Source organism: Ursus maritimus, unplaced genomic scaffold (genome assembly GCF_017311325.1).
Source record: "Ursus maritimus isolate PB19 unplaced genomic scaffold, ASM1731132v1 scaffold_23, whole genome shotgun sequence".
Taxonomy (NCBI): domain Eukaryota; kingdom Metazoa; phylum Chordata; class Mammalia; order Carnivora; family Ursidae; genus Ursus; species Ursus maritimus.
Window position 1 is genome coordinate 46,537,502 of NW_024424786.1, and position 27,969 is coordinate 46,565,470.

A 27,969-nucleotide genomic window follows, 5' to 3' on the forward strand; every position below is an offset into this window, starting at 1 on the left:
GTCCTCATGCAGGGCGCGCCGCACGGCTGGTAGTGCCACTCGCACCGGCCCTCGGGGTTGTAGTAGTCGCAGAACAGGGCTGCGTGTGGAGGGAGAGGCTGAGGGCGCACCCCTTGCTTCCAGCCCTGCCCTCGGAACACCGGTCCCTCACCAGCCCTCCCATCCCGTGGCCGCCTGCCCCGCTGGTCTGTAAGCACACAGACACGGGCAAGCCCGTGGGCACCTAGGCGCCAAGGGTCTCGGGTTTACCATGTGCGGGTCGGGCCCCACCCCTGCACCCACCCTTCACCACCGCGGCAGAGCCCCACTCACGGCAGATGTCCGGGGTCCGCCAGGACACGCACACGCCCATGTCGCGACAGGCCTGGGCGTAGGCGGCCACGGCCGTGCAGAAACACTCACAGTCGCCCCCCGAGTCACAGGCGCACGCGTCGCCCACGCAGGCCTCGTAGTACTTGGTGGGGTCGACCTGGGGGGAGCGGGAGGGTCCGCTTAGCACCGTCAGGGGACTGCCCGCCCGAGTGCAGGAGCGGGCTGTGTGTGGCACCCACATCTGCAGTCTGAGATCCGAGACTCCCACCCACCTGGGCACCTTCCCCCGTGCCCGCATCACGTCTGTGGCTACAGACGGCCCTCCCCGCAGCCGTGTTGTGACCCTGCCTGTGTCCTCGGGGTAAGGGGGCAGCCTCCCAACCACACTCCTCCCTCAAGCAGCAGAGCCCAGAGTGGACCCAAGACATGTTTGCCAGCAGCCCTTTCCTCCTAAACCGGCCGCATGGCACAGGCAGGTCCTGGGTCCTGAGACCGTGCTTGTGAGTGGGCCCCGGAGTCCTCGTGAAGGTCACAGGAAGGACCTTAGGGGAGAGTCTCCGAGGCAAACCACCGGTCCTCAGAGCTTGAGAGGCCCGGCAGGCTGGGGAACGTGGGTAGGACAGGGAGGTGATGCCAGGGGTCCATATGGCTTCTAGGGGGACAGGCCTGAGTGGTCAAGGAAAGCCGCGGGGACGCTCCGGGCTGGGACTCCTGGGCAGTGCTCGTGGCACTCCATTTGGACCTCCCGCCCGGCAGGCACTCACGTCACTTCCGAGCTCGGAGGCCCGGCCCAGGCCAGACCCAGTTCTGGCCAGGAGGGGAGGAGGCAGCCCCAGCCTGCCAGCGCCCCCCCCCCAGCCAGTGCCCCCCCCGCCCAAGCCAGAGCCCAGCCCCTCAGCCCACCTGAGAGTGGCAGGCGGCGAAGGTGGCGCTGTTGATGATGCTGCACTGTTTCTGGGCCCAGGACTTGCGGTACGGGTTGGCGGTGCAGGGGTCCCTGGGGGCCGGGGCGTCGGGGCAGGACGGGGAGAACTTCCAGCTGTTGCCGAACTCCAGGGCACTGCCCACCACGGACCGGCTCCGCGTGGTGAAGTCATTGCCCGCGTTGTCGTCAAAGTTCCCGCACAGCCCGCAGACCCGGCCCTGCAGACGGGGGACGGCGGCACCGGGGGCTCAGGGCACAGCGCCCAGCCCGGCCTGGCGGGGGGGAGCTCAGGGTAGTGCCCCTATGCACGTGCAGGAGGACGGGGCGCACGGTGAGCCCTGTGGTCAGCAGGTGGGCAGGCAGGCACGTGGACAGGTGAGCAGGGGGCAGGCAGGCAGGTGGGCGGCAGGGGGTGGACAGGTGGGCAGGCAGGCCCCATGGAGTGGGGACGCCAGAGGGCTAGAATGCGCTCTAACCAGGACTCTGCCTGTTGGTCGGTTTGGCCTCAACATGCCCGTCCCAGAAGTCAGCGTTGTGAGTGGACTCGCCCTGGCCGTCAGGGGACTGTCAGCTGCCAGACGGCCTCCTCAGGGCCAGCTCTCGGAGGAGGGGCTCTGACCTGCCCAGAGGGGTCCACGGCCCGCCCTCACCTTGTAGTCCTGCCGTAGTTGGATGAACACGCTTGTCTTGCGGTCCCAGGACAGCACTAGGCCGCCGGGGGTCTCCACGGTCAGGTAGGTACCCGTGTACCGGACCTTGTAGGGCGGGTCTCGGCCCGGTCCCCGCTGCAGCACCTTGTAGGCTCCCTCATGCAGGACCAGCTCGGAGTTCTGCAGAGGGCATAGGCAGCTCGCTGTGCAGGGACTGAGGGCCACCCGAGGCCCAGGTCGAGGGCCCCCACGGACGGTGAGGGGCCCAAGGCCCAGGGCTGGGGTCAAGGGTGAGCTGCCTCCCGACACTGTCAGCGAACGCGAGGCAGGAGGCCAAGCAGGGTGTGCCGGGGGCCTGGGGAGGCCACGTGGAAGGTCAGGGCCACAGGTCACTGGGGTGATGCCCCCGGCCAGCAGTGCGGCTCTCTGTCTGGTGAACTCTGACCTCCCTCTGCTGGAATTGGGCACCCCAGTGTAGTGGGCTGAAAACAGGGCCCCCGAAAGGTATGTCCACCTCACAGCCCCTGCGAGTGCGACCTTGTTTGGGGAAAGGGTCTCTGTGGGAGTCAGGGAGGGATGAGCTCGTGCGTGCGGATTAAGGTGGGCCTCATGCCAAACCCAGGTGTGTCCCTGTGACAGGAGAGAAGGGGCGGGCCCACGGAGGAGGCAGGAGGGAGTCCCCCTGGAGGCTGGCGGGGGACTCGGCCCCCGGGACACCTGCTGCCCGAGTCTCAGCTCAGAACCGAGAGAGAATGCATTTCTCTGGCTTCAGGTCCCCTGGCTGTGACCATGTGCCCAGGCAGTCCCGGGACATCCAGCCCGAGGGCAGACAGAGGGACAGGGCCCCCGGTGGCCCGCTCACCCCCAGGAACAGCTTGATGGCCTTGGAGCAGGTGACGCCCGTGGTCCCGCAGGGGACGTTCTCGGTGACCACGCGGAAGGTCCCGTTGGTGGTGCCGTTGCCCCCACAGTAGTCCTGGGACGGGGAGGGGTCAGGCTGAGCTCAGGGCTGCGAGAGCGGACGGGCCGAGCGGGGCGGGGGGCGGGCGCGGAGGGGCCCCCGTGTACCTGGGCCAGTGTGTACTCGCAGCTCCCCTCAAAGCTGTAGCGCTCCCCATCAAAGGTGATGAAGTGGCCGCCCCCATAGGCCACGCAGGTGCCCAAGCAGGCCTCGCGGGTGCACTCCCACTTGCGGTTCCTGCACGTGCTGTGAGGACAGCGGACAGCCTGCTTGCCCCCAGCCCCGGCCCCGCCGCGCTCTCCAGAGGGGCTAATTGAAGGGGTGAGGCGGGCACGGGCCTGCCATCCCCCTGTCTCTGGCTTCCAAGCCCTTGGCGCCTGGGGTGAGGTGGGGCTGCGGGCCCCGGTGGCAGCTCTGACAGCCTGGCCTCGGGGGCACCTTCCAAGGACAGAGGGGACTGCCCAGGGCTTTCCGGGGGTGGGGGCAACGCCAGGCCTCGGCTCCTCCCAGCCTCCCTCCCTCCTGCAGAGGAGGCCCAGCCCACCAAGTGTTACAGTCGACCCTGATGGTGTCCCCGGGCTTGTAGGTGGCCTCGTTGTGCAGACAGGGGCAGTCGTCCTCGGCCACGCAGCCCCCGCTCCCGTCCGACACCAGCCCCGGGGGGCAGACGCAGCCAGACACGCAGTGGGTGCTGAACTGTGGACGGGTACGGCATCAGTGCGCATCCCCCCAAGTGCCCGGGGACACTGGGGGCGGCATGCCCTCCCCGGCCACTCACACAGTCCACATCCAGCGTGTGGCAGCTCCTGAGACACTCGGCCCCGGGCGTGCCCGCTGAGGCGTTGCCGCAGTCCAAGTACACCATGGGGGCTGCACACCCTGCAGACGGAGGCAGCTGGGCTGGGAGGGGCCCCACCCCAGGCCCGCAGACGCCCCTGCCCCTGGGCATGCCAGGAGGCCCTACCTGAGCTCTTCTGCTCCGCTGTTCCTAGGCAACTCAGTTTCCCACCCGCACACGAGCTGCGAGAGACAGACCATCCTGTCTGGGCCCCCTGCCCGCCCACCACCCTGTAGACCCCACCCAGAGCTCCGCCCAGAGCCCAACACAGACGCCCTGCCTGGGCGCCAGACCCTCAGAACCCTCTCCCCGGCCAGGGGAGGGGTCCCTCTTCACCGCTCGGTCGGGGAGGCGGCATCCTCCCCTCCCAGGGAGCCCCTCTGTGTTTCAACATGATCTTTGGGTGTGACACGGGGTGAGACCGTTGTGGGCCCAGGACGGGCAGTGGGGACGGTGGTGCAGGTGGGGGCGTGGGCCCCGCTGGCCGCTTACCACACCACACCGTTGTCATGCACCACCTCCCCGGGGGCCACCACGGAGCCACGGAAGTAGCAGGGACAGGCGTTGGCGGGTACGCAGGCACCCGAGTCGTCCAGGAAGGTGCCCAAGGGGCAGACGCAGCCGTCCACAGGCACGAAGTCGATGCCACAGGTGACGTCGAGCTGGCTCAGAGCACGGCAGGTGGGCTGGCAGCCGTCCACCACGTAGCTGTAGTTCTGGGACTTGGGGCAGCCGCTCACATACTTGGCTGGGGGCGAGGGCAGCGCTCCGGTCAGTGGCTGGAGGACCCCCTCCAGGCTGAAGTTTACATAGCTCGAGACTCAGTTTCCCCTCTGACACCGGGTCCTTAGTTGGCCCGGACGAGGAAGCGTGAAGCTGGGCCCCCCCGGGGTCCCCAGCGCCCCTGGCCCCACCCCCAGTGCAGCCAGAGTGGGCCGGGGACACTCACTGCACACGCCGTCCCTCCAGCCGCCGAGCAGCACCCCCTTGGAGGCACAGGCGTGCACGTAGGAGGACAGGGCCGCGCACAGGCAGTCCTCGCTCTTCTCACAGTTACACGTGTCGAACATGCAGTTCTGGGGACGGAGCCGCGGGGGGCCGTCAGGGACCTCAGCCCACCGGGGCCCCTCCTCTCCCTGTGCATCCTTCCTGGGTCTCCCGCCCGGCCGGGCTGGGCCATCTGCCACAAACAGGGCTCTCGGCAGCGACAGATGGAAGCGGCCTGGTGGAGGGCTCCCGGGAGGGACAGCTTGCGCCGCACCAAGTGACCACGTGGGCCGGGTCGGGGAAGGGGCAGCAAGAAGGCATGAGGCCGGGCTAAGGTCAGGGTCAGGAGGGGCCTCCTCGGGACCAGGCCGGGTCTGGCTGCATTCTGCACACGTGGGGTGAAGAGGGTGGAGCTGTGCCACCCCCAACATGGGCAGAGGTGGGCCTGGGCCATCCACTGTCGACACACACCCCTGAGGGTGCATTTGCGCTCACTGCAGGCTTTGAGTGTCGGGGAAAGTGGCCTACGAGTGAACTGTTGTGGGTTGGGTTGGGTTCCCCCAAAAGATGCAGAAGCCCTAACCTCCAGGGCCTAAGAAAATGACCTTATTGGAAATAGGGTCTTTGCAGATGTGATTAAGATGAGATGGGCCCTGAATTCGGACACAGACACAGGGGCGGGGCTCGGAGGCGGAGCCTGGGGTGACATGGTCACGAGCTCAGGGGTACCTGGATCCCCGAGATGCTGGGAGACTCAGGAGGGGGTCTGTAGCCTTAGGAGGGAGCATGGCCCTGCCCACACCTTGCTTTTGGACTTCTGTCCTCCAGGACTGGGATGGAAGCAATTCCTCTAGTTTTTAGCGACCTGGCATGTGCCCCTCTGTGACGCCAACAACCACACCCATGGAGGCCCAGGGGAGGACTGACCAGCCCGTGCTGTGGCGGGGGCCTTGAGCCAGGGAAGCCCCGAGGGGAGGCTGGGCACAGCTCCCAGGTGGGGCAGGGGTCTCACCGAGTGGAAGGGCGCGGGGTTGAGGACAGAGTGGCAGCGGGAGAAGGCTCCGGCCGGGTCAGTCAGCAGGGAGCACCAGTGCTGGGCGTAGTTCTCTGGGACAGGGAAGGCGAGCTAGCTGGCTGCCACCTGCACCCCTCCTCCCCCGTGTCTGCCCACCCCAGCAGCCTCCGCTCCTGCACCCAGACTCCAGGAGGCCCACCACCCTGGGAGAGCTAAGCTGGAATAGGGGGCTGACCCATTGTGCCAACAGGGCAGCAGGGCACTCGCCGCAGAGACGGGCCCCAGGCCCTGATGCCTGCAGGCATGCACACCCGGGTATCGGGGTCCCCCAGCCCCATCCACCCCAGGGCCCAGTGAGACAGGAGGCTTCGGCTCCCAGGCCCGGTCCAGGTAAACGAGGGCCCCCAGGGGTGGGAGTACCGTTCTCGACGCTGAGGGAGCAGGGGTCCTCGAAGCTGTTCTTAACGTTGGGGCAGGCGGCCTGGGTCTTCCAGGTGTTGGCGAAGGCGGCAGCCGTGCCCTCCACCACGCCGCTGAGGGTCCGGAAGTCGTCGGCCTGGTTCTGGTTGAAGTTCCCGCACAGGCCTGGGGACCGGGGCCCAGGGGTGGGGCATTAGCGGGAGTCCAGCCTGGCCATCCGCTAACCCTGAGTCCCTCTAGAAACCATCACAGGGCAGACCACCCCAGGATTTTGGTTCCAGAGCCAGCTGCAGATAAGCCCTGGTAGGGTCAGCCCCTGTGCAAAGCCTGTCCTACTGAGGACAGCGTGGCTCGCTCTCCACCCCCTGCCCCCGGTCACCTCCCCGGGGCCGCAGCTCAGATGTGGGGTGCCCTGGGAGCAGCTCCCGCCCAATCCCTACTTCCTGCCAGCACATCCTGCTTGCTGCTGAGTCTGGGGACCAGACCCTCCAGCCCTGCAGCCGGCCTCACCGCATGTCTGTCCGTGGTAGGAGGGGTCCAGCCTGAGGAACACCTGCATGAGCGGCACCACCTGCACCTGCAGCTGCAGCCCGAGGCCCGTGTGCACCAGGACGAAGAAGGAGGAGGGCCTGAAGACAGTGATGTTGGCTGCGGGGATGGGCCGGAGTCAGGGTCTGGCCGGACCGAGCCCCCTTGCTCCTGAGACAGCCCGGGGGAAGGGGAGGGTGCCCTGGGGATGCACTGGGAGGAGACAGGTGTCTGGTGGGCCCTGGGAGGGGGCGGTGTTGGGAGTGACCAGTCCTGGTCCCCAGGAGGCTCCACACCAGGTCCCCACGGTGGCTGCGATCGGACCATAACCCACTTGCGGACAAGAAACCAACCATGGCATCTTCCAGAACTGCCCCAGGCCACAAAGGACTAGCAAGGGACCCAGCCGGCTGTGTGCGGGCTCTGGGAGCAGGCCGGCTGGCTGCAGCGTGGCCCAGCCGTCCCGGGCCACGTACCTGCTGATATGGGCAGCTGGGTGTAGATGGAGTTTATGAACACCCCGCCGTTGGCCTGGATCTGGATGATCTAGGGAGAGGAAGCAGCCAGGTCGGTGGGGGAGGGGCCAGGGAGCGCTCCCCGGGGGCCCACCCAGCAGAGGCAGAGCCGGGAGGGGAGCCGTGGCCTTGAATCTCCAGCTCCGTGGGACTCAGGGCCGGGGGCTGCGCCGGGGCCGTGGCGTTTAAGAAGGGAGCTGGAGTCTGCGTCCTCCAGGCCTCTGTCTGGCCAGCTTCCCTGTGTCCGCGCCCCCACCCCTGCTGGCACCTCACCGTGTCCCCGCCGTTCACGCTGAGCGCCAGCGATTTGAGGCAGTTCTCGTTGTCCGTCAGGCCACATTTGCGCAGCTCGGCCAGCACGCTGAAGCCGTTGCCTGCACAGGTCTGACAGGGCAAAGCTCACAGTGCGTTAGGGGACAGTGCAGGCACACGTGGGGAGGCCTGTTCCCAGGGTTGCCCGTGTGGGTGCAGACGGATGGTGACCCTCGGTGGTCTGTGACACCTGCGGCCACCTCCAGGCAGCTTGTCTCCGGGCCTGGGAGCCCCTTGGCCCCGTGAGTGTGAGCACAGGGGCTTCCCTTTGGGAATGGGACCCCAGGAGGAGATCCAGGGGGCCTCACCCCCTCTGATGACCATCAAAGGACCCTGCACAGGGGCAGAGGGGGCCTGAAGAGTCCCCAGACAAGCCCGCAAACTCCACTGGGGCCGTACCTTGGACAGGACGTAGCTGCAGTCCCCATGCACATCGTAGAGCCTCTCGTCATAGGTGGAGATGTGTGACCCACCCCGGACAGAGCAGGTGCCAGGGCACGGAAGGTCCTGGCACTGCCACAGCCCCCCGGAACAGGTGCTGGGAAGGGAGGCCGTGAGCAGAGGGGCGTGATGTGGAGAAGGCAGACCCCACCCCATGCACCCCACCCCCCGCCGGGGGCAGGGCGCCAGAAGGCCTACCAGGAGCTGCAGCTGGTGGTGAAGGAGGCACCTGGGGCATAGGTGTGGCCGCCGTGGCTGCAGGAGCACTGCTCCAGGGGCATGCAGCCCCCGTGGGTGACGTCATCCAGCACCGTGCCTGGGGACAGTGGGGGGTCGTAAGTGGGCCGGGTCGGGGGTTGGAACCTCAGTGACCAGGAGCAGCCAGGGGGTGGGGGCCAGTCCCCAAGGGCCAGGAGGACCTGCCTGGGGGGCAGAAGCAGCCGTCTACGCAGTGGTCCTCGCAGAGCTGGGAGCGCTGGGGGTTGGAGCAGGTGTCGGTGCAGGGCGAGCCACACTCGCGGTGCTGCGTGCTGAGGGGGCAGGTCTGGGCTGCAGGGGGAGGCAGCAATTGGGCCCCAGGAAGCCACCAGGTGCAGGGTGGACAGGCAGGCCATCTCTGCTCCCAACCTTCCACATGCCATCAGGGGTCCCCCAAAGCCACAGCTGGGCCCAGGGAGCCCCTTATCTTGGGAGGCTGGGCCCCGCCTGTCGGGCCCCCAGCTGTATTCTGGCAGGCAAGGGAGCCTGGGGCCCAATGCCTCCTGGACAGCCCCCCTGGGCCCACCTGGCTTCTGGGGTGAGCTCAGCTTGCTGCGCCCAGGCCGGGTCCTCCCTCTGGGCCTCCCAGGTCCCCCAGGCGTATTCCTTCTGTTCTCCTGTCCACCCTCCCAACTGACTCCCCTTGTCCCGGGTCCCCAGCCAGATGCCAGATGTCCTGCCCAGGGGTCTTGTCCCCCCCACCCCCATCCCCTGGGACCCCATGTGGGTGTGGGGCCTGGGGCTGGCCCTGGTCTGGGACCACTCACGGCAGAGGTCCGGGCCCCTCCAGTTCTGGGGCTGTCCTCCCGCGTGGGCACACTGGCGGGAGTACTCCGCAAAGGTGGCACAAGGGCAGGTGGGGCAGCGACACAGGTCCTGGGTGCAGGCCGCCACGTACACGGCGGGGTCCACCAGCGTGTTGCACTCCGCAAAGGCCCGGCCGAGCAGGGTGCGGTGGCAGACGCCCTCCTGGGGAGCACAGAGGTTTGGCACTGTCCACCCTCGGTGCATGTGGGGGGACCCCGGGCCCTACAGACTTTTCCAAGCCAGGGGACCCCCTTCCTCCCCTTGAGGTTCCTTTTATCCCTCCATCCATCTGTCCGTCCCACACATTTACCCACCGTCTGTCATCCCTCCATCCTCCCGTGCATCCCTTGCCCAGCCAGCCGGCCACCCTCCTATCCTTCCCCTCCACCACCGTGGACGTGCCACCCCGGGTGCAGGACTCTGCCACCCCGGGTGCAGGACTTGCTTGGCTCTGGGGACTGAGCCGTGACTGTGCAGTCCACCTCCCCCACGCACTCGGCTCCAGGATGCACCTGTCCATGGCATGAGCACCGAGGAAGGGTGCCCCCCACCCCAGAGGCCAGTCAGAGAAGGGGGAGGCCCTCAGGCAGCCCACCGATGAACCCTTCCTCCTTCCCAGCACCCCACCCCCGCCCCCAACAAGCTGGGGGTGAGCTGCAGCTCCACATCCTGATTTAAGGCTCACAGATAGATTCTCAAAGTGGGGTCCTCCCAGCTCCCTTGTAGGGCTTCTTCGCCTGGGCTCCCAAGTGCCCCACGACGGGCAGGACTGTGCGTGTGCGGACACGTATTTGCCCACTCAGAGGGCACATGTGCTCAGAACATGTGTGCAGTCAGTGCAGGGGAGTCGGCGAGAGGGTGTGTCTCCAGAGTGGAGGCCTGTCCTCTGCCACCCAAGGGCTAGGAGACCCCCTCTCACCCGGACACCGCAGGACCCAGCCCGGGAAGCCTGGTCCACCCTCCTGGCTGTCCCCATGCCCTGCGGGGAGCAGGGGCCATGGGCTCACCCTGTCTGTGCAGTTGCTGGCTGGGGAAAGCGGGGGATCCTGGCACTGCTCTGTGGGCCCGTCCAGCTTCTGCAGATTCCCGAACTGCACAGGGGTCAGCCTGGCATCTGTGGGCAGGGGATGCTTGGTGTGGAGCGCATTGAGGGCCCCCTGCCTGGGGCACCCGAAACTTCTGGGGTATCACTGCCCTGAGTATTGCCCAGTGCCTGGGTGAGGCCACCCCAGGCTGCCCCCTCCAGGTCTCCTGGGGACCATCCAGCTCCCCCCCAGGTGGGACCCACAGGCTCGGCTTCCTGACTCCACCCCCCCAACCCCCACGGGCACTCACTGTGGGAGTAGAACTCGTTGACAGCCGGGAGCCCGTTGAAGTCCCCGCACAGACCGCAGGTCTGGTTTGCGTACTTGGGGTCCAGCTCCAGCTGGGGGCAGAGGAGGGGCAGCTCCAGCCTCAGCCAGCCCGGCCGAGCCCACAGCCCCTGCTGCCCCTGCCCTGGGGACTGGGAGGCTCTCCCCGACAGGCCTGGAGGGGTGTGGGGGTGGGGCATCCTCACCAGGGCGCTGTCCTCTCTGTTCCACATGAAGGTCAGCACCAGCCGGACAGTGACCTTGACGTACACACTGCTCTGCTCCACCAGCAGGCCCGCGCGGCTGTAGGGCAGCTCCTCCCTGGGGTGGAAAGTTCCGGTCGTCCCACAGCCAGGTGTCCAGCAGGGTCCAGGGCCTTCCCCACGAGCCCTAGGCCCCGAGCCCACCCCGGAGTCCCGGCTGCTCCCCTGCCTGCGCCAGGCTCACCGTTGCCCATTGATGAGGACGGAGCCGTTGGAGGCCTCCAGCACCAGCCCCTGGGTCTTGAGGACGATGCGGGTGATGGTGGGCCTGGAGCCGGCCAGGCCGCGGCGGAGCTGGACGTTGAAGTCCTCGTAGGCGGCGCCGCAGTGCGCGGAGAAGACGTAGTTGCACAGGCCCGGGAAGCGGAAGACGTCCCCGTCGAAGGTCTTGTAGTGGAAGTCGCCCCAGGTGCTGCACACGCGCCCGTTGTGTGCGGGGTTCCGGGCTGCGGGGAGAGCGTGTGGGGCCCCGGCAGATGCCACCGGCCTCGCCCAGCCACCCGTGGGCAGCTGACCCCGCGTTGGGGTGGGAGCCACGAGGGCAGCTGCTCACCAGCCTCGCCGCCCTTAGCTGTCCTGATGCTCCCTGAGAGCCCTGCCCCTGCCCCAGCATCCGGGGCCAGCCCCCAGGAGAGCTGTGCACGGGGAGGGCTCCCAGCTGGGACCAAAGCCATTCAGCTGCCCACACTGTGCCAACTTTACCCCCCAGATCTGTGAGCCCCCACCCCGTCAGCAGTGGGCAGCGTCCACTCACAGCTCATGGTGGGCAAGACGGTGATGGGCGGGAGGACGGTCATGCTCCAAGCTGCAGAGTGAGGGTGGGTCACACTAGAGAAGCAGCCGGGCTGGGGAGCCCGTCCTCCTCACTGGCCGCCCTGGGGCGTCAGAGAGACGTAGGCCCCCCTGACCTAGCCCAGCGAGCCCAGGACTAGGGCTGCCCCTCCCGGCCCTCGCCGTCTGCCCCAGACACATCGTTGCCCGGGCTTTCCTGTCTGTGGGCTGCCCTGGGTGCGCACATGTGCGTGAGCCCGCGCCCCCTGCCGTCCCTTCTTGTGGGCAGGTGGGACCCAGAAGGGTCTCTGCCTGATGCGCCGCCGATGTGGAAGGGGGTCTGTCCCCCATCCCCCGTCCAGATCCCTGGCCCACTCGGGGCCCAGCCCCTTCCGCCTGCCGGGGGCGCCCCGCCGCCCGGAGCGTGGGCCACGTACCGATGTCCGCTCTCCGACTGAGCGCGGCAGCCTCTGTGCTTGCCCGGCCGGGCTCCACGCTGCCCTGGGTCTCTGCGGGGAAAGGGGACGGGAGTCCATGAGAGCCGGACATTCGCCATCGGTTCTGGGTAGGCTTCAGGGTGGCGGCCCCACGACACGCTACGGGGTAGAAAGTGAGGCCCTGCCGGGATGGGAGCCTCCACAGGGGCCACAGCTACCCAGTTTCCTTGCGCTGACCCCCAGCCTCCCCATCTACAAATTCAGGGCGGGGCCTCATCCTGCCGGGCCGGGGCAGTTGGCGCTGCCGGCTCCGGGCAGGAGAATGGAATCAGGAAAAGGCGTTGGCCCCGTTGACCCTGGCCACCCCAGAAGAGGGCTCGGCCCCATCCCGGGCCTCCTTTGGAGAAGGACAAAGACCGGCTTTGTTGGGGAGAAAGACACACGCAGTTGGGGAGGCTTCTGGGCATGACTTAGCAGAAACCCAAGACCAGAGCCAGATTTGAGTTAGAACCATCTGTCACGGTGGCAGGAGGCCTGGGGGCCCTGGCGTGGGGTGGCTGTCCCCGGGGGCCTGTGTGCCCACCACCTCCAGGCAGGGCCTCTTCCACCAGCCTGACGGGGGCCAAGCCCAGGCGCTCTCCCCCGGTGGCCAGACCCCCACGCCCCCTCACCGCCGTGGTGGGCAGCGGGGAGCCCTCCCAGGCCCCTCGGCCGAGCTCAGCCTGCAGCACCCCCTTCCCATGGCCCTGACCTCCTTCCTTTGGTCTGCCGGGAGTCTCCACGCTCAGCCCAAGACGGAGCTTCCTGGGGAGCGGGAGGCGGGGCCCCGATGTCCCCATGTCCCTGGTGCAACCAGCTCAGCGAGGGGCACAGGGAGGCCACCGCGACAGCCTCTGCTTCCTGTTCGACTATCCCAGCGGGGACCTCAGACACGGAAACCACAGGGACTGGCCCGGCATTAATCTTTCCTTTCGAGGGCCCCGGGTGACTGCATTTCCCACAGGCACAGCCGCTCCCTGTGTCCACCCCTGACCCCAGACCTGCCGCCCCTCCCGCGTGAGCCTGGCCAGGGCCAGCCGCTGGCCACCTCACGGTCAGAAACCAGAGGGTCTTGCAGGCAGTTGGCACCGCACGCCGCCTCCCCATCCAGGCCTGGTTCCGGCAAGAATTGGCTCCACTGGGGGCCCTCCTCAGGCGGGGTCACTCGCCCAGCGAGACCTGGTCTCCATCACTGGGCCAGAGAAATGCCCGGTACCGACTGTCCCTTCACACCGAGGCTGATAGCACAACCCTGCCTGACGTGGGGCCTCCTCTCAGACCGCCTTCGCCCACCCCTAGTGGGATTTGCCCCCCTGAGAGAAGCAGCTGGAGGACGATGGGGCTCACTGGTGGGACCCACTCTTGAGGCACGTGGTCTGAGGCCCGCATGGCCCAGAGAAGCCTGAAGAGCCGGGCCGTGGGGGCCGGCTGTGCAAACCAGCCAACAGGAACCTGATTAGCACAGCAGGCTGGGGGCCCGGCACCCCCGCTGGGAGCCACTATGGGGAGGTCCCCCCTACTCCCAGCCCTGCTCGGAGGGGCCCCAAGAAAGGCGGCCACTGATGGAGGGAGCCGTGGGCCAGTGTCCAGCTGCCCAGACCCCCGAACCTGGGCGAGGCACTGCGGGGAGCCCTCGAGGGCACAGAGCTCAGCGCTGGGACCGGGCGGGGCAGACTGCAGTGGCCAGGGCTCCAGGCCAGCCCTGCTGGGTGTCACCCAGGCAGCCCCTGAGGCCGTGTCTTTCATGTTGACAGTAAGTATGAGGACCAGTGGTGCTTCCCCTAGGTGCTAAGTGCCACGGAATGGCTGGGGAGGCGCCGAGGGCGGGGAGGTGGGCTCAGATGGGGCTGCCCTGCGGCCGGCTCACCTGTCAGCTGTTCCAACCCCAACCTGAGGTGGAATTTTGGAGCCTCCGTGGGGGCTGCACTGATGGCTGTCGCCCTCCCAGGGAGCAGAGAGACGCCCAGCCTCGGCCCGCTCACCCAGCCCCCACCCCAACACCCTGTCGCCGGTTCTCCCGGGGGGACCCAGCTTCTCTGGGTGCAGGCGGAGAGCCTGGGGGCCCCACTGGGGCACACGGGTGGCATCCTGCTGCCCACTCTCAGCAAGAGAGCTCCCCAGCCAGTGGCCTGCGGGGACCCCCCACTGCAGCGATGGAGCCAGCAGGGTCTTCGTCCTCACCTGTCTTCTGCACCAAGAGCAGGGCCGCGAGGACCCAGGACAGCGCCAGGCACCCGCTCAGGGCACCCATCCTGGGGGCTGGCACGGCGGCGGGCGGGTGGCCGGGAGGGAGTGGGCCCCAGTGCTCGCTCCCTGGGGGCCCTGGGGCTTATATAGCAGGAAGCCTTGGCCCCGAGCCCGGCTCCTGGGCCACGCAGGGCTCCGTCCTTTCCCCCGAGGCAGCCACGTGTGTTTGCTCTCGGGGAGGGGCCTCGGCAGGAAAGACGCCTGGAGGAGGAAGGATTTGTGGCTGTGGACCCCTGCCCCCACTCTCCCCCATCCCCCGCTCCTCCACAGCTCCTGAGAATCAGAGGGAGAGGGGCGGCCACCTAGTGCCAGGACGGTAGTGCCGGCAGCCCATCCTGGGTGGCAGAGCCCCTGCATGCGGCCACCTGGGCCGCCCTGGTCCTGTCTCACTCACTCAGTAGGGAGGTGGTCAGCACGACCCCATGCTCAGCCTGCAGGTCGAGCCCCTCCCCGGAACCTGGACGAGGCCTCAGCCATCGGGCAGCCTTGGGCGCTGGCCGGGGGCGCTCACTCCTGGTCCCTGGGGCTTCTGCTCAGCTAGGGGGTGGTCAGCCATGTGCGGAGGGCGGGGTGCCTGGGCTGCGTGGCTGTGGGGGTCCTGGGAGGAGGCTCCGTGCCCAGAGACCTTAGCCCTGCTGACCATTACCCCTGTGGGTCTCTGAGCTCCTCTCTGTCACCACGTTCAGATTTGAAGGGAAACGGAGGCCCTGGGAATGGACACCCAGGCTGGCCCTTGTCCAACGCATGCCCTGGCCGAGGCAGGGCCAGAGACTCCCAGCAGGGCAGGTTTGACCCTCACCTGGCTCCCGAGGCTGGCTAGGTGACCTGAGGCCGGGGAGCACAGAGGAAGCCCCTGCCCCTCAGGGTCGCCCAGCCACCAGGGTCCTCGGTGGATGGCAGGCCGTGCGGGGGCTGATGTCTACATGGCGACATGCTCCTGAGGACCCCTGGCAGGGCTGATAGGGTCACCTGGGGGGGCCGGGGGGTCTCTCAACCCCAGTCCTGCCCTGAGCGGAAGCCACGAAGTCCCAGCTCCCCGGCTGGCGTGGGCTTGTTGCGGGGGTCACACGGTACCCTTCTCCCCGTCAGCGACTAGCTCAGCCTCGCCCCTGCGCCCTTCTGACTCACGCTCCAGATGTCTTATTCTCCGGCTCTGGCAACAGTGCTGGACACCCTTCCCCACGCCGGAGTGTGTCTGAGAGTGGCCCTTGGGACGGACCCCAGCTGGGAAGCACAGGAGCCCCTCGGGTGGTGGGCAGGACCCCTTCCCAGAGCACACAGCGGGGATCCCCCTGCATCTGTCTTTCCGAGGATTCATTCACGGAAGTGGAGTTGCTGGGGCAACGGGAAAACCATCCTCAAAGCTTTCACGGTTTCCCCTGGCGGTCGCCCCTCGGCTTGGCTGATGGCCCTCAGGCCATGCGTGTCTGGAGGCCCGGGATCTGCTGGTTCCCAGCCTCTTTAGTGCTGGGAGGGTGCACCCACCTGGGAGCCGGCCCCTGATTCCGCATCGAATCTCCCGCAGACGGGCCTTACGTCCACGGCCCTGCAAACCTGTGGGCCTCCCTCAGCCTGAACCCCGGGGCCTGGCCCCTGCTGCTTCCCAGAGGGCTCCGGCTCTCGGTGTCGCCCCACTGGGCGCCCGGCCACGCCCAGGCACCTGCCCTGCTGGCCCATCCCTCAGCGCCCCGACTCAGCGAGCACCCCACCGCCATCAGAGGGCCCCACCAGCCACCCCCTCCCACCACTGCACATGTGAGCAGCCCTGGGCACCTGAGTTTGTAAGTTATTCGGGACTTCAAGTTTGCCATCTACCCCTCCGCGCCCCCACCCAGGAAGGAGAGCCCCATGTGGGCAGGGGCGTTGCCCAGTGTTCAGAGCTGGCACACAGTAGGCACTCAATCAATGCGCCGAACGAGTGAGATGGAGACCTGGCGAGGTCCGGATCCTGTGCGGCCCCTCCCTCCCCGTGAGCACTGTCCTGTGGGCAGACGGGCGGAGGGCCCCGGGGCACAGCTATTGGGACATCCCGGATGCGGCTCCGGGCCCTGTTTGTTCAGCCAGCTTACCGCTTCACACTTGACGGAGCTGAGGACAGACGGAGATAAAGGGAGGGAAGGGGAGCGGGCTGCCGGGAAGGAGCCGCCTCCTGGAGCTCCGGAGGGCTCCGCCAGGGACCGTGCCAGGAGCCTGTTGCGCCCTGGGCCCGCCCCTGTCCTCACTCAGCCCACAGACCCAGGGGCCGCGCGGAGCACAGAGGCGGACTGTCCCCTCCCCTCCAGGGCTTGCTGGGTGCCCAGGGGTCTTCAGCAACCCCGCACCCCCTTCTGAGCCCACCCCTCCCTGCATCCCTGCATCCCAGCGGTGCCAGGGGCGCAGAGGCGAGCGCGGGGCTCCCAGGATGCACTGAGACACAGGCCTTAACTGAGTATGGCCGGTCTGCCCAGTTTCACCTCGGGCACCGTGGAGGGTGCAGGAGGATTGGGGCGCGGCCCTGGGGGGCACAGGCGTGGCTGGCGCTAGGTCAGCCCAGAGCCCGCCCGGACTGTCCTGAGGATGGGGCTTTCACACTTGCTGCCTCCTACCCCCCAGATGGCTGTGTGGCCACAACCACGGGGATCCTGGCAGCCCTGGTCTACACTCCAGGGGCTCGTGCTCCCCGTAGCTAAGGGGCCCAGTGGTGTGACTGACAGGCTGAAGCCTGGCAGTGCAGGCTGGGTGACCCCGGTGGGGAGGGTGGCCCGGGCAGGGAAGCACCCCGGGTGACATGTGGGTGACAGGCCACGATCCTGGGCTTTGGGATGGCAGGGCCTCATTCCTGTTCCCAACACACTCAGGGTGTTTCCAGTGTGACGCAGGGGCCCAGCCTGGTCCAGAAGAAACAGGATGAGGACGCATTGGGCCATCATGGCCCGCAGGCCCCCAGCTTGTCCATCGACAGACATTCCTAAGCTCCTCCACCCCATGCTGGGCATTTGGGATGCACAGAAGTACCCTTGACAGCCCTGCTGGAGGGGGCAAGTCACCCGGAGCAGGCGTGAGACTCTGGGGTGGGGGCTGGGCCCTGGAGCCACCTCCACTGTGAGAAGGGCCATGCCCATTCCTCCCACCCTGCCCCCCAGACAGCAAGCATGTAGACAGCCTCCCACAGGACACGCCCTGCCCCAGGTGGAGACCATGAGCCCCCCAACCTCTTCTACCTTTTCCTGGTCTTCACACAGATCCCTTTCCCCGTCCACATCCTCTGTCCCTGCCTTCTTCCTTCCTTCCTTCTAGCGAATTCTGAGCCCCAGGGTGGGACTGTCCTGGGCCCTGCGGATGCAACTTGGATAAGGAGAGCAAACGTCCTGCCCCATGGAGCTCACAACACACAGAGCCATTTGGGGCCGCAAGAGGAGCTTTGGAGGGACCAATAGCGCTGTGTGGGGCGGGGGTCCACCGTCCGTCCGGATCACCTTTAATCTTTCCAAAAAGAGGCTGTCCATTAGAAACTCCTCGGGCCCTGTTGCCCGCCCTCTCCTCTGTGTCTCGGGATCTGACGGCCCCGCAGACTATTCGAGCGGAACCATGCAGCGCGTACTCCTCGGGTCTGGTTTATCTGCTCAGCCTCATGGCTGTCAGGTTGGCCGTGGCGGTAGGGGCCGGTTGCCCTCCCTTTCGTAGGCTCAGGAGTATCTTACCGTGTGAGTATACCAGATCTTGTTTCCCGTACCTCTATTGTTGGACACGGGGTTGTTTCCAGCCGTTGGCTGCTGTGAACACGGGTGTGTGAGTATCTGCCTGAGTCCCTGCTTGCAGTTTCTTTGGGGACGGACCCAGGAGTAGACTTGGTGAAGCATGTCATAATTCTGCGCTTAACTTTCTAGGGAATTGCCAAACGAGTTTTCGCAATAGGGGCCATTGGCATTCCCACCAGTAGTGCACAACGGGCGGGCTCTGGTGAGGGAGCCTCTCTCCTGGGGTGTAGCCTGCCGACTTCCTGCAAAACCGACAAGGGGTCAGGGGGCTCTGTGGGGGCTCTTTCCCGATGGCACTGACCCCATCCGTGTGGGCTCCACCCTCATGACTCTGTCACCTCCCACAGTCCCCACCTGCTGACGTCATCACCTCTTGGGGTGAGAACTTCAACATATGGGTTTGGGGAGGCCATACTCAGACCGCAGGAAGCTCCAACAGTTTTCTCATGAAGTTGTTAGAGTTTTTCTACACGTAAGATCGTGTCATCTGTGACATCCTTTCCAATCCAGGCCACAGTCCCTTGTATTTCTTTCTCTTGCCTGATTGTTCAGCCTGAATTTCCAGCGCTCCGCTGAATAAGAGCGGTGAGAGTGGGCGTCGTCTTGTCCCCGATCTTAGAGGAAAAGCTCTCATCTTTCACCGCCGAGAATGACATCAGGGGTGGGCTTGGTGTATGTCACCTTTACTATGACATAATTTTCCTCCAATCCTGGTTGGTTGAGTGTTTTTATCATGAGAGGATGTCGAATTCCGGCAAATTCCTTCTGCATCCATTGAGATGCCCGTGTGCCCCGCCCCCGCCCCGTTCTATGAATGGGCTGACTGGTGGATTCCTGTGCTCCGGGAGCATATAGCCCTCGGTCGTGGCGTATAATTTTCTCATGTGCTTCTGCACTGGTTTTCTGGTATTTTGTTGAGGATTTCATGGCGGTTACGGGGCCATGTGTGTCGTTCGTGTTGGGGGAGCACTGGCCTCCCAGAGCCAGGCGGAAGCGGTTCGGTCCTCCGCGGTGTTTTGGAGAAGTTTGGGAAGTATCGGTGCTGGTTCTTCTCCAAACACCGGTAGACCTCACCCGTGAACCCTTCCCGTCCCGAGATTTTCTTCGCGGGGGGGCCGTGATTGCCGACCGCCCTCCGCACCAGCGACAGGTCTGTCCGGTCCATCGATCTTGTGAGTGGGTTTGTTGATTGTGTGTTTCTGAGAATCCATCCGTGTCTCCCAGTTCAGCGAGTCTGAAAAAACTGTCGGCAGGACTCCCTAAGATCACGTTACTTCTGTCAGGTCCGTGGGAACAACCCTTCGGTTTCGACGTCGGCGCTGAGCCTTCTTCCCTCTTGTCGGCGCGGCTCGTTGCTTCTGTCGGTCTTTGCGGAGAAACAGCTGTTGGATTTGCTGGTTCTCTCTGCAGCTTTCTGTCCTGTCTCCTTTGTCCCTGCTCTGACCGCCACGAGCGGCTTCCTCCCCGAGCTCCGGGTGCAGTTCTGCTTCTCTTGCTGCCGCCTGGGGAGACCCGTCCTCACGTCGGTGCTCACGGCTGCGCATCGCCCCTCCGCACGCCCCGTGCTGAGCCTCCCAGGTTTTGGCGTGTTCACCGTTTTCACTGATCTTTAAGTATTTCTTAATCTCTTCTTCACCTGTTGTTGGTTAAGACTGTGCTGTTTAGGGGTACCTGGGGGCTCAGTCGGTTGAGCGTCTGCCTTCGGCTCAGGTCACGATCGGGGTCCTGGGATCGAGCCCCACATCGGGCTCTCTGCTTGGTGGGGAGGCTGCTTCTCCCTCTCCCGCTGCTCGTGCTTTATCTCTCACTCGCTCTCTCTCTCAAATAAATAAAATCTTTAAAAAAAATACTGTGTCGTTCAATTTTCACATACCTGTGAATTTCACAATTTTTCTTCTTTTTTTAAAGATTTACTTACTTATTTTAGAGATCGGGAGCAGGGGGAGGGGCAGAGGGAGAAAGAGAATCTCAAACAGACTCCCTGCTGACGTGGAGCCCCGACGGGGGCTCGATCCCAGGACCCAGAGGTCGTGACCCCAGCCGGAACCGAGAGTCGGACGCTCCGCCGAGGGCGCCAGCCGGGCACCCCCTCGCTTTTCCTTCTCCTGATGGTTGTGGTCAGGAAGAATGCTTCCTGTGATTTGAATGTTTAGGATGTAGTGCACCTGCCTCGGAGCGTGGCACCTAGTTTATCTCGGAGAATATTCCACGTGCACTTGAGGACCTCGCGCGGTCTGTAGGTGTGACGGGTCTGTGGCGCGTCCTCCGTCTCCTTGTCCGCCTTCTGTCTGGTCGTCCCGCCCATCGCTGACACGTGGGACGGGGCCTCCCCGCTCCGTGCTGTCCTGTGGCCGCATGTGTGCGGGTGGGGCCCGTGTGTTTATCGCTGCGGTGTTTCTTGCGGCATTGGCTCTGGATCAATACGTGATATCCTTCTCCGTCTCTCCTTACCCGTTGGAACTGAAGGTCTACTTTACGTGGCGTTGATGTGGTCACCCTGCCTCGCTTTTGGTTACTATTGGCGTGGAATACATTTTTCTAAGCTTTCGCTTTCGGCCCGTCTGTAACCTTAGTTCTCACGCGAGGGTCTCACAGACGGCGTGCAGCTGGATCCTGTTTTAAAATCAGTCCCACCAATCTCTGTACATTTGCGGTAATGACTGATAAGGACGGACTGGCCTCCGCGGGATTACTGTCAGTCTGCCGTGCGTCGTCTGGGGTTTTTGCTCTCCGCCCCCTCCGCCCCCTCCGCCCCCACCTTCGTGTGTGCTTGGTTGGCTCTGTAGTGATGGATTTTTATTCCCTTCTCACTTCCTTTGGTGTCCGCTGGCTGTGGGGTCACCAAACACCCCAGACTCACACGGTCTGCTCGGGCTTGGTGCCGGCTGAGCTCCTGCTGTTCGTGCCCCTGTGTGGCCCCACCCTCCTTGTGCTGTTGTGACAAATTACACCTGCTACGGGGGGGGGAGGGGCTGCCCCAAAACACAGATTCCTGGTTGGTTTTGTGCATCTGTGTTTTAGATCCCATAGACAGAGGCGCCTGGGGGGCTCAGTCGTGAAGCGTCTGCCTTCGGCTCAGGCCGTGATCCCAGGGTCCTGCTTCTCCCTCTCCCGCTCCCCCTGCCTGTGTTCCCTTTCTCACTGGCTGTCTCTCTCTCTGTCAAATGAATAAATAAAATCTTTAAAAAAATAAAAAGGAAAATAAACCCACACGACATTAAGAGTGGAGGACAAACAGCACCGCGGGAACGTTGAACTCCACACGTGTGCAGACCTTTCCTTGCACACACAGCTTTTGCTGACCGTCCGGTGTCCTCCCTTTCAGCACCCTGCGAAGGAGGGCTTGTCGTACAGCACCCCCCCCAGCGTTTGTTTACCTGGAAACGTCCTAATCGCTCCCTTGTTTTTGAAGGACAGCTGGGCCAGACAGCAAATCCATGGCTGACCACGGCTGCTTTCAGGACGTCAGACTCTATCGCCTACGGCCTCTGTCTTCCAAGATCTCCGCGACCACGTCAGCTAACGGTGTCGCTGGGGAGAGCTTGCAGGTGGCGAGCGGCCTTCAGGATCCCATGCTGTCTGCCAGCAGCCCGATGATACTGTGTCGGCGTCGATCTCTCGGAGTTTATCCTACTTGGAGTTGTTTTTTTTTTTTTAAGATTTTATTTATTTATTCAACAGGATAGAGACAGCCAGCGAGAGAGGGAACACAAGCAGGGGGAGTGGGAGAGGAAGAAGCAGGCTCCCAGCGGAGGAGCCTGACATGGGGCTCGATCCCATAACGCCGGGATCACGCCCTGAGCCGAAGGCAGACGCCCAACCGCTGTGCCACCCAGGCGCCCCTACTTGGGGTTTGTTGACCTCCTGCACGTTTTTGCTTTGATTTCTTCACACAACGCCTCCGCCCCTTTCTCCTCTCTTCTGGGACCCTGGTCATGCGTGTCTCGCCCGCTCGGCAGCATCCTGCTTGCTCGCTTTCCCTCGCTCCTTTCTTCAAGCAGAGTCCCCACTTCGGTCACGGTGCGTTTCTGCTAGAATTCCTGTTTGGTTTGTTCGTCCTCGTTCTCATCTGTTTGTTGAGACGCGCGCGCATCCATGTCCTGACGGCCTTTGGTCCCGTCCAGCCTTCGCTCTGGCCCTCAGGACACACGTTACACAGTCGTTGCAAAGTCCTAGTCTCGCAATTCTGACACCTGCACTTCCTCAGGGATGATGGCTCTCATTTTAGTTTGTTCCTTTTAATAACCATGCTTTCTTGTTTCTTTGTGAGCCTTGTGATTTTTGTTGAAAATTGGGGATTTGACTATTATAATATGGTAGCTCTGGAAGTTAGACTCTCCTCCTTGTCTGGTGTTTGCTGGGTTTTTTCTTTTCTTTTCCTCCTTCCTTTCGTTGTTGTCAAAGGCTGAAGTGTCCCTTTGTTTTGATACTTCTCCAAACGGTGTTGACAAGGACTCTTCCTTGCCTGGTATGGTCGCTGACATCTCTGCTCCTTTAGCTCGTGTCCAGCTAACGCTTGGGCAGAGTTTCCTCGACTCCCCAGAGCTCCCCTGTCTTGCGGTCTGGCTCTGTGCTGGGACGGTCCTCCAGCACTCGGGCAGGCTTGCTCTGAGCCTGGGGATCTTGCCTGAGCATGGTCATGGCTTTCCCAATCCCCGTGGGCACATACCTGCTTTCAGAAGTCGTCATTTTCCAAAAAGCCCTACCTCAACCTGTGCAGACCGAAGGGGGCTACTGTGTGTCTCCCCCCCGTGATTGCTTGCTCTAGGGGTCTGGGGGTCTGTAGTCACCTAGCAGCTTGTGCGAGCAGAGCCTGCTGCTTCGGCCACCTGAGTTCCAAGGTGAGCAAAACAGAAGCGAGCACCTCATGTCAACCCTCCAGGGACCCACCAGACGACTGAGAACAGATGGACGCAGCAATCCGCAGACATGACTTCCTCTGCTCCTCCTGGTTTTGGAGGAGGAATGGGAACTGGGCTGCCAATCCGAGGACAAAGCCGCCACTGCCCCGGGGCTGTGGGGCAAGGATGAGAAAAAACCGCCGCACAAATTTCCACCCATTGTGAAGACGGCCTTTTCTTGACCGAACTCTAGCTTGGTTCCTGTGGACCTTTGCCTGTGCAGAGAGTGCCCACCACGTTGGCTCAGACACTCGTCCTTGCTTTTTTCAGTGTTTCTGTGGGGAACAAACACTTAAGAGCTTCCCACTCCACTAATTTCCTGATTGGTTTATATTTTTAAAAAGATTTGTACTAAAAATAGAAGTTCATGAGCCTGTACGGATATAAATGAATAAATGAAAAATAAATAAATGGGGGAGAAGAGGGAGCTCTTCCTGCAGCAGGTGCCAACCAGGGAGAGCGGAAGTGACCAGAAAGGCGTCAGTCGTGGTGACGGCCGGAGGGGTGAGGCACCTGCGGGGCCCGCAGACATCTCCACAGACCCTCCTCGGTTCCGAGGGGCAGATGGTTGGTTTCCAGTGGAGAGACCTGGCAGACACGCCCTGAGTGACGCAGGGGGACATCCACCCGGCAATGGGTCCAGCTGCCGTCCGGTGCCTCCAAGTGCGATGTATGGAGAGGCACACGTTCGCTCTGTTAGTTTTCCAGCCTAAGGTGAGGAAGCTGCACACAGACCCAGACTTGGGGGCGCTGCCCAACCTAGGCAGCCTGCACCCCTTGAAAAGGTCATGGTCAAGGAACACAGCGGAAGGCTGAGCACAGATCCCAGACTAAAGGAGAAGAGGGAGGGCGCTCATGGGACATGGGGTCCTGGATCAAATCCCGGGCTGCGAGAATGTGGGGCCATGACAACCACCGTCGTATCAGGATGACCGAGGACCGTGGTTTAGAGGGTGCTGCGTGTCACGGCTTCTCCTCTGAGCGTGACCCCTGCCCTGTTTCTAGGAGACACACACCCACCTATGTCGGGGCGAAGGGGCATGCCTCTCAAACCCACGTGGCTCGGAAAAAAACACGTGGATACAGAGGGCGGGCAGGTGCACGTACACACACGAGAGCAAACATCCGTGTATGAGGATAAAGGGCAGACAGGAGCTCTTTTTACTATCTCTGCAATTTACCCATAAACTCGAAACCACATCAAAATAAAAGGTTCTCCAGAAAGCTCCATTCCGACTGCCAGCACGCAGCGGAGGGGAGAGGACAAGGCCCAGAGTGGAGGAGGAAGCGGGGGAGGGCAGAGCCAACCCAAGCAGGCAGCAGATGTGCCCACGAGGGGATCCTGCGCTTCCAGGGCCCGCCCTGGGGCAGGTCCAAAGCAGGGCCCGCAGGTGCCTCCTTCTCTTCCCCACCGCCCCTCCCCCTCCTCCTTCCCACCGGCCCTGGTCAATCTCCAGGACAAGCAGCCGCCCATGCAGGGTCTTGGGAAGCCTCGGAGCCTGGCTGGGGGGGGCAGGCACAGGCCAGCACAGGCAGGGCCAGTGTGGACGGAAGAGAAGGTTGGAGGCAAGCCGCTGAGCCTGGTTTGCTCAGGATTAACCCAGTAGAGGGAGCGCAAACAGCAGGAGGGGCAGCGTCCGGTGGAAGGCAGAGATTACCAAGTGTCCACCAGCAAACAGACCCTCCCTTCCCTCCAGGAACCCCAGTGTTGACTCAGCACCCGCAAGGTTGGCAGAGGGGCCCAGAGGCAGCCCACACAGCCTGGGGCCACTTCCCCCGCTACGTGCGGGGAGAGACGTCAATGCCGGTGGCTGGGGTACCGCCCGCTGACTCCCCCCACCAGCCCAGGGCCCCAGCAGTGACCAGTGACCTGGAGAAGGGACTGGGGGACACGCCCGCATCCAGCACGCCAGCCTTGTCCTGGCTCAGGCCCCACAGCTGGGGAGGCCGAGCAGCAGAGCACCGTCCCTCTGTGAGGCCCCATCCTCTTGGCAGACGCAGGGCCCGGCACGGTCTCCCGTAGCCCCCGGCTTCGCCTTCTTACGTTTTCTTGGGGAGGCTGTCAGGGGTCCTGTCGGGCCTGTCAGGGCCCCTGCTGCGTCCCGGTGTCGGGGCTGTGGCCAACGCGCTCGGTAAGTGGGTGTGGAGTGCGCGGAGCTAACACGCTAGGGGTGAAGGTGTCCACGCTGCTCATGTGGGGAGAGAATGCATCCCCAGCTCGGGTCATGAAACCACAGGCTGGGGCTAGAGCTGCACCCGGGTCAGTGGTCAGAGAACTTAACTCTGACCTGTTAGCCAGCTCACGGGGCTGGGGGTGCACAGCAGGGTCTGGGCAGTCAGGAGAGGCCCCGGGGGCACGCACGGCGAGCCGGGCTTGCGTGTGTGGGTGTGAGGGTGAGGGTCAGGCCCCTCTGCCCGGCGACAGCCTCTCTGGAGGAGGGGCTCTACTGTCCCAGGGCTCGGTGCCCCCCCGTGTGCACACCCGCACATCCCGCCAGGCCTGTGTGTGGGACACGCACACCCGCATGCCGACGGAGAAGCAGCTCGCTCCTCCAGAAACAGACTCAGCTTCCCCGATGCCCACAGTTGGAGGTGTGGACGCCGGCCCGGGGACAGCCATCGTGATGACCGTGGGCGGGGAGGTGGCGCCCCCGTGAGAGCTCAGTGGGCTTCATGAGCCGGGCAAGTTCCCGCTACGGTGGATGAGGCGCCGGGCAGGTCCTGACCCTCCGTGGGGTGCGGCCCCTGCCAGGGCTGCTCTCTGCAGGTCTCGGCTTCTTGTTGGTTTGCACAAAGCACTGAGGTCCTCTCGGGGACCGTGGAAGCCTGGGAGCCGTCGGTTGAGGACAGAGCAAGGCCTCAGGACGACAGGACACTTGTCCGGGCTGGGGCTATTGGGGAATTCGCCCCCCAAACCCCCCACTGAGGAGCCCCAGGCCCCGGCTTCCTGCTGAGATCAAGTTAGCCAGCCTCCTGGGGCCAGGCCAATGGCCGTGGGGGTGGAGCGCAGGAAGGAGCCCCCACACCCCTGGGCTCTACTTGGGACCCACCAAAATGCAAGGCAGGGCTACTGCCTGGGGACAGGCTGCCACGGGGCTCCTGGCTCTGTGCTCCGCTGGGGTACTCCTGGGGAGGAGGAACGGCTGGGGCCAAGGTGCGCAGTTTCTGGATCCCCCCTGCTCAGACGGAGCCCCTGAAGTGGGCTGTATCTGCCTACTGGCTGGGTCCCCCCTCCGCCCACACCCCAAGGGCACCTGACCTGCTCTGTCATTGCATGGGGGATGGGCGGCGGTGCTCGCTCAGGGACAAGGTGGCCCCGAGCTTGACAGGGGCACCCATGGAGTGGGAAGTGGGGCACACGTCCCCTGAGCCCCACTGGGGGGCTGCCCAAGCTGTTTCCTTGGAGGAGCGGTGGGTCCTCGTCGGGCTGCACCAGCTCTGACCCGTCTTGGGCACCCTTCCTGGACCCCCCATGGCAGCCCCACCAGGCATCACCTGCTCAGGCCCTTGAGACCCCGGGGTGGGCACTGGGCAGGCCAGGGTGCTGGGCCCAGAGCAAGGCTCTTAGGGACCCAGGTCATCAATGTGTTTTCCCAAGCTGTTGGGCACTGCTGGTATTTTCAGTCTTGTCCAAGGGATCTCTCCCCACGTCCACCTCTTCCCCTCCAGGGTCCTCAGTCTCTGGGGTACAGCGAGGAGGCCCAGCGTCCCCTCCCCTCCCCACCATCACCTCCAGCGTGGCCCTGGCAGCGTGGCCCTGTGGAGCTCCTGCCTCCCAGCCCCCCTCCCGCTGTCCATTGGCTGGCCTATCGCCTTTTCCCCTGACCCCTCCTCACTCCCCACCTGCCCTGAGCCCAGCCCCCCAACTGGTCTCCCACTCCTTCCATCACCCCCTCTGTCCATCCTCAACCACCCGCGGGGGTCTGAAGGACAAGACGGGGCTGGACCACCTCTTCCCGGACCCCCCACGGCCCCCTCACTCAGGCCCCCCAAGACTACAGCCTGGTCCTCGCTGACCTTTGTGCCCCATTCGACCACCTGGCCACCTTAGTCCTGGCCACCTCGGACACGCCCACAGCCTGCACAGCCTAGGACGCCCTGCCCCCACCCGCAGGCCCAGAATCCCCCCAGCTCAACCTCTTGCCCTCTTCTGCCTATTCCCCTGCGGCCTTCTTCCGAGGAATCTGTGTGCTCTGCCTGCCCACCATTGCCCCGCTCAGCGGGGCCCGGGTGCAGGAGGCTCCCCCTCAGGGCCCCGGCCCCCCGGCCAGTGGGGGGCTGCCGTGTCCAGCATGCTCCCTGGCTCTGACCTCCCTGCGCTCCGTCACGGTGGACCGGACGTTTGAGGGCCTCTGATGCAATGCATTTGCCAACTTCCTCCCAGACCTCACCGCGGCGGCTCCGCCTGGGGCCACGCAGGGCAGCCGAGTCGGGCTCACACTCCCCTCCGCTCCCTCTTCCGGTCCTGCTCCGTGTCCCACCTGTCTCCTGTCCAGGGCGCGGCCGTCCCCCCAGGACAGTTGTTCACAGCGCGGTTCTGACGCTGCAGACGTTTCCAGGGGGGCGGAGGTTCACGGGTCTGGCTGCCACGCCGGCTGTCCCTGGTTCTGCTTCTGCTGACTCCACGGGGGTTTGTCTGGGAAGTGGACACTTCGCCTGCTGCCTCCTATCCGTGTGTGTCACTGGGACGAGGGGCGCCCAGGTCTTGCACAGGGGCTGGCCCGCCGCCGGCAAGCCGTGGCCCTCAATACCTTGCTCACCTGGAAGGGGACACCCCGAGGGCAGCACCCGTGTGGCCCCCCGCTGCCCTCCTGCCTCAGCCCCAAGCCCAGAAGTCCTCACTCTGTCCCCAAAATCATCCTTCTTTGGTCTCTGCTCCCAAAGTTTAGCTGGCCGCCCCAGAGGCCTCTGTGTCCAGCACCCAAGCCCCCTGGGCTCTCTGCGAAGCCAACCCGGCACCCAGGGCCCAGGTCTGTGGCCAAAGGGGCAGAGTTGCAGCCCCCACGCTCCCAGGATCCGGGCCTCGGGGCTCTGGCTCTGGAGGCAGCTATAAGCTGCCCACATGGCCGTAGGCTCCCTGGCATCCCATGGCCATCTCTGGGAGCACCTGGCATCCCTTTCTCCGGGCAGAAGCTCCCCACCACCTGGACTCTCCAAGCGTGAAGGTGGGACCCCCCTTCCCTGTCAGAGCCACGAGCTTCTCACCCGGCCCTCAAGGGCTCTGCAGGCCAGACCGACAGGCTGCAGGAGCTG

The 27,969-nt window shown here is 64.6% G+C and overlaps 1 protein-coding gene across 1 annotated transcript in view; it reads right to left on the reverse strand.

Moving 5' to 3' along the window:
- Positions 1-12,640, reverse strand: part of MUC5B (mucin 5B, oligomeric mucus/gel-forming) — a 39,710-nt gene extending 27,070 nt beyond the window's left edge. The window contains exons 1-26 of the mRNA XM_040638797.1: positions 12,544-12,640; positions 11,793-11,864; positions 11,339-11,389; positions 10,769-11,030; positions 10,528-10,642; positions 10,305-10,395; positions 9,977-10,083; positions 8,930-9,131; positions 8,328-8,453; positions 8,103-8,220; positions 7,863-8,001; positions 7,425-7,535; positions 7,113-7,182; positions 6,619-6,756; positions 6,109-6,273; positions 5,686-5,780; positions 4,636-4,762; positions 4,179-4,434; positions 3,813-3,868; positions 3,627-3,727; positions 3,393-3,544; positions 2,956-3,094; positions 2,750-2,863; positions 1,888-2,067; positions 1,216-1,455; positions 313-469 (exon numbers count right to left, since the gene is read on the reverse strand). Of these exons, the coding sequence (XP_040494731.1) occupies positions 313-469; positions 1,216-1,455; positions 1,888-2,067; positions 2,750-2,863; positions 2,956-3,094; positions 3,393-3,544; positions 3,627-3,727; positions 3,813-3,868; positions 4,179-4,434; positions 4,636-4,762; positions 5,686-5,780; positions 6,109-6,273; positions 6,619-6,756; positions 7,113-7,182; positions 7,425-7,535; positions 7,863-8,001; positions 8,103-8,220; positions 8,328-8,453; positions 8,930-9,131; positions 9,977-10,083; positions 10,305-10,395; positions 10,528-10,642; positions 10,769-11,030; positions 11,339-11,389; positions 11,793-11,864; positions 12,544-12,631 (3,472 nt within the window). The 5' untranslated portion in view covers positions 12,632-12,640. The remainder of the gene's footprint in view (positions 1-312; positions 470-1,215; positions 1,456-1,887; positions 2,068-2,749; positions 2,864-2,955; positions 3,095-3,392; positions 3,545-3,626; positions 3,728-3,812; positions 3,869-4,178; positions 4,435-4,635; positions 4,763-5,685; positions 5,781-6,108; positions 6,274-6,618; positions 6,757-7,112; positions 7,183-7,424; positions 7,536-7,862; positions 8,002-8,102; positions 8,221-8,327; positions 8,454-8,929; positions 9,132-9,976; positions 10,084-10,304; positions 10,396-10,527; positions 10,643-10,768; positions 11,031-11,338; positions 11,390-11,792; positions 11,865-12,543) is intronic.
- Between the last annotated feature and the right edge of the window lie 15,329 nt (positions 12,641-27,969).